The following is a 5,000-nucleotide window of genomic DNA, read 5'->3' on the forward strand; positions in this document are numbered from 1 at the left end:
CCATTTTTGGACAGCTTTCATTCTCCTGCATGAACATCTTTATTTCTTTGTGTGGAATATATAACGGTTCCAGGCTCTCATCTTGTCAGATGCCATTCTACAATTGTAGCCAAACCATGGTTGATATGTGGATTTTGTCTTGTATGTCTTGTTAGGTACGTACATTGCTTGTAGGCTGACTAGTAATTTGGTAAGGGCCAGTGCTTGTCTGCCAACAGTGCCAGTGAGAATGTCTTCCCAGGTTGCTTCAGATAATGCATCACACATGCCTAGCTAGTCTGCCTTTTCCCATTGCCAGATTGTACGTGACAAAGTTTTCTCTCGCGCAGCTTTTAGGCTGATCTTGCTTAATACTGCGAAGTGAAATTGAAGTGATCAGAGGAGCCAACTGTGCCCAGGGAAGAACAACTGACGTCTGATTCAGCAGGATTAGTAATCACAGGGTCAAGGGATGAGCCTGATATGTGGGTTGGGAAATAAACATAATTTGTGAGCCCGAATGTAGTGAGGAGCTCTTCAGATGATCTTTCAACCTAGTGTTGGTTCAGATCCCCTAGTATTATAATATTTTTGCAAGAGTATGCTTGGACAATATTATCCAGGTTCTCTCTCTCTCTCTCTCTCTCTCTCTCTTTATGTGTGTGTGGTCTCTTTGCCTGTCTGTCTGTCTCTCTAATTCTCTCTCTATGTGTGTGTGTGTCTGTCTGTCGATCTGTTTGTCTGCCGGCCTATCTCTTTCTCTCTCTCTCCGTGTGTGTGTGTGTGTCTGTCGGTCTCTCTCTCTCTCTCTTTGTGAGGTGCTTGTTGTCACTGCTGTCCACCAATATGTCAGGGTTTTGGTTGACGGAAGCTCACGGCCTGGTGTTACGTTTATTACTGGTAGTGTAGGGGGTCGGTAGCGTAGCCGGCTTGTGCAGAAGTAGAGCCCTGGCCAACGGTTAGGTCTGGTAAGGCAGGGGCCCTGGAGGGTTGCCCCCGGGGGAGGCCGCGTCCGAATGGGAGCGTGACTCGAGGTAGAGTGAGTGTCCGGGTCAAGGTTGCAGGCAAAGGTCAAGAGGGATGTGGGCGTGGCTTAGGGCAGTATGGCGGCGGTGCCGCACTATTGGTCACCCTTGCTAGTTGGAGGGCGTGACAATGAAGGCTTCTCACCACTCTGAGACTCTTTCTGTGTGTGTGTGGTGTATTTGTCTCTTTCTCTCTCTCACTCTCTTTCTGTGTGTGTGGTCTATTTGTCTCTTTCTCTCTCTCTCTCTCTATCTGTGTGTGTGGTCTATTTGTCTCTTTCTCTTTCTCTCTCTCTTTCTGTGTGTGCGGTCTGTTTGTCTGTCTTGCTTGTCGTCACTGCTGTCAGAGTTTTGGTTGACGGAAACTCACGGCCTAGTCTCATTCTTTATTGTTGGTAATATAGGGTGTCGGTAACGTAGCCGGCAGCGAATAGGCCCGTCAAGGTGGGGGCCCTGGAGGGTGACCCCCCAGGAGGAGGCCGCGTCCGAACGGGAGCGTGACTCGAGGTCAGGGTTGCTGGCAAAGGTCAAGAGGGATGTGGGCGTGGCTTAGGCCAGTACGGCGGCGGTGCCGCACTATTGGTCACCCCTGCTAGTTGGAGGGCGTGACAATGTATGCTCTTGACCACTCTGAGATCTCTCTCTTTCTTTGTGTGTGTGCTGTGTGGTGCAGCTGTAGCAATCTCGTCTAGCAATCTTGATGACCTGCGTTCAAATCCCTCGCCGCCAGTGGATGATAACCCCGGCCATTCCTTGTACACAGGGAATAATTTAGAAGCAAAACGAAACAGTATGTCACACCAAGAATATCCATTGTAACAAATGGAATCATACTCTCTCTCTCTCTCTCTCTCTCTCTCTCTCTCTCTCTGTCTCGCTCTGTGTGAGAGAGAGAGAAAGAGAGAGACAGACAGATAGACAGACAGACAAAGAAAGACAGAGGTTTACCACGTGTATAAATGTGTCAATTAATCAATTTATTTTTTCAGTCTTCTACATAGCATTGGTAATACCGCATTGGTAATACCCTTACGTTTGTTGCTGGTATCATTATTATCACCAATACATGCATTATTACAGGTATTACGAGTACCATCGCGGTCGCATATACCGAAGGCCTTTTCGCTCCATTGCTTCTTTACACCCGAATAAGCAATAAAGAAAACATTTTTCTTGCTCTTCCTCCGTTGTTTTCTTTACAGTTCGTTCAGCGTGAATCCTTTATATCATCGCATTCATTATTGTTAGATTCGTATCATCATCACAATTTGCATCAGCATGAACAGCAACATCAGGAAAGGATTGGTGGGAGATATACCACGTTTTTGCCTTAACTAGAAAGTCCTTTACTAGCCGCAACTCTCGCCCTCAGATCGTGAACAACAGGAGGACGGGCGCCGACGTGGACAAGTGGGACTACTTCCTCAGGGACTGCCACGGCCTCGGCATCAACGTGAGTGCGCCGGCGGGGGCGACCGGCCCGACGAAGGGCCTCGCCGGTGGGGGCGGGCGGGAGGCGTGGCCGGCGGGGCCCTGGGATGCGTGGCAGCCACCCGAGTGCCCCTCCGTCGGCTCCAGCCATTCCCTCTCGCCCTGGCATCTGCTTTGAGTTTAGCTTTCCACTTCGCTGACAAGCGCTGATTTGTTCTTATTAGCTTACTTGTGCTGCTGAGAGAATCAAGTGAGAAATTGGAAGAAATATTATTTCAACCGCAACTTTCTGAACTCTCGAGCAGAGAGAGAAGGGATCTGAGCCCAGTGGAGCCAGGACCAGGGTGAAACAAGGTCGCAGGGAAAGGTCAGAGAGAATGTAAGTCGGGTCACAGTCGTCCTCTGCCCTCAGGTGACCTTCGAGTACGAGAGGCTGATTCACTTCTCCAGGGCGGCCGAGGTCGAGGGCGAGTGGCAGATCGTCTTCAAGGAAGCGGAGGCGGAGAACCTGTACGAGATGAACCACGCCAGGACGATGCTGCACAAGAAAGCCTACCAGCACCGCGTCGTCAAGATCATCGACCGAATGTGAGTTGGAACTAAGCTCTTCAGACGCTTTTCACATTCTATCGCACGACACAGCACACGAATGCGTCTGCCCCCCAAAAAAGATTCCTGCATGCTTGTCATTAGACAGAATTAAAAACAAACAGTAAATTGTTGTTACCATTCATGACAATACTAATATTAGTAGCAATACCAATAACAAAGACATGGTACCAATAACAGAGAACAATCAAAAATAAACGCTAACGATCACAATCATGATACCACTGATAATAATAATTAGAGCGCTAAAGATGATGTGGTTATAAGCAATTATAACAATTAAATTTAAAGACGAGAAAACCATGATAACGATAAGAGTTCACAGACAATGACAACACATACTGTTTTTATCTAATTACAACAAAAATAATTTATCTACAGGCTTGTTGACGCCCTTCTGAAGGCTGACGACTCCATAACGTATAAGGGCGAAAATGGACAAAGGTACTTGAGGTTTCTCATAAACATACGAAATGCACTTTTCTTATACATACACAGGCATTCATGGATACAGACATACATTTCCATACAACTGCTTATCTACCTACAAACACAAATACAGATACGTACATAAATAAATGCGAATATATGTATGCAGATGTGTGTGTATAAGTGTCTATATATAATATATATATATATATATATATATATATATATATATATATAATATGTATGTATATATACATATATATAATATATATATGGTTATATACATACACACACACACACACACACACACACACACACACACACATATATATATATATATATATATATATATATATATATTATACACACACACACATATATATACATATGTATAAATATATTTATATATACATACATATATATACATATGTATACATATATATATATATATACACACACACACACACACATAGATATATATATATATATATGTGTGTGTGTGTGTGTGTGTGTGTGTGTGTGTGTGTATGTATATATATATATATATATATATATATATATATATATATATATGTGTGTGTGTGTGTGTGTGTGTGTGTGTGTGTGTATATATATTTTTTTTTTTTTTTTCTTATACAGCCATTCATTCTACTGCAGGACATAGGCCTCTCTATGTCCTGCATATATATATATATATATATATATATATATATATATATATATAATACACACTTATATATATATACAAATATATATACATACATATATATATACATATACATACATATATCCATATATATTCATCACCATCATCAGCCTAAAACGATCCACTGCAGGACATAGGCCTCTCCCAATTTTTTCTAACTTTGTTTGTCTTGCGTTTTTTGTTTCCAGTCTTGTCATCTTGTCACTGATCTGGCCATTGGCCTCTTTCTGTTTTCTGTAGCCCAGTCTGTCACTTTCTTTGTCCATCTGTCGTCCTGTCTCCGACATATATGACCTGCCCATTGCCATTTTTTTTTCCAGGTCGCCTTCATCCGATCTCTTAGGCTAATTCCCAGCATCAACCTCTCCATCCCCCTCTGGGTACAGTACTTTGGTTGTAGTCCACGTGTCTGATCCATAGTTCATAATTGGGAAGATGCATTGGTTAAAAACTTTTATTTTTAAATATAATGGCAAGGAGCCTCTTACTACGCTACTGTGTCTGCCGAATACAGACACAGCCTAGACTGATGTGTTGTTTAATTTACTTTTCGCTAGATGTGTTTGTCTGTACGAGTTACCCTAGGTATATATACTTGTCCACTACCTGTAGCGCTTCGCCTTGTACATGCATCTGATCGAATCGAACTTTCCTGTTGAACATGATCTTAGTCTTTTTCTTGTTCATCCTAAGTCCGACTTTCAGACTTTCTTTACTCAGAATGTTTGTTAGTTGCTACATTTCATTTGCAGATTCACTGAAGAGAACAATATCATCTGCAAATCTTAGACTGTTTAGGTATTCGTCTCCTATTGGATACC

At 43.0% G+C, this 5,000-nt stretch overlaps 1 protein-coding gene across 4 annotated transcripts in view; it reads left to right on the top strand.

Annotated features, from left to right (window-relative positions):
* The window catches only part of LOC125025823 (deoxynucleoside triphosphate triphosphohydrolase SAMHD1-like), a 43,437-nt gene that overhangs the window by 29,653 nt on the left and 8,784 nt on the right, over positions 1–5,000 (top strand). For all 4 annotated transcript variants that reach the window (XM_047614087.1, XM_047614084.1, XM_047614086.1 and 1 more), the window contains 3 exons: positions 2,377–2,457; positions 2,848–3,023; positions 3,426–3,488. In XM_047614087.1, coding sequence (XP_047470043.1) covers positions 2,377–2,457; positions 2,848–3,023; positions 3,426–3,488 — 320 coding nt within the window. The remainder of the gene's footprint in view (positions 1–2,376; positions 2,458–2,847; positions 3,024–3,425; positions 3,489–5,000) is intronic.

This window comes from Penaeus chinensis, chromosome 5, assembly GCF_019202785.1.
Source record: "Penaeus chinensis breed Huanghai No. 1 chromosome 5, ASM1920278v2, whole genome shotgun sequence".
NCBI classification, from domain to species: Eukaryota; Metazoa; Arthropoda; class Malacostraca; order Decapoda; family Penaeidae; genus Penaeus; species Penaeus chinensis.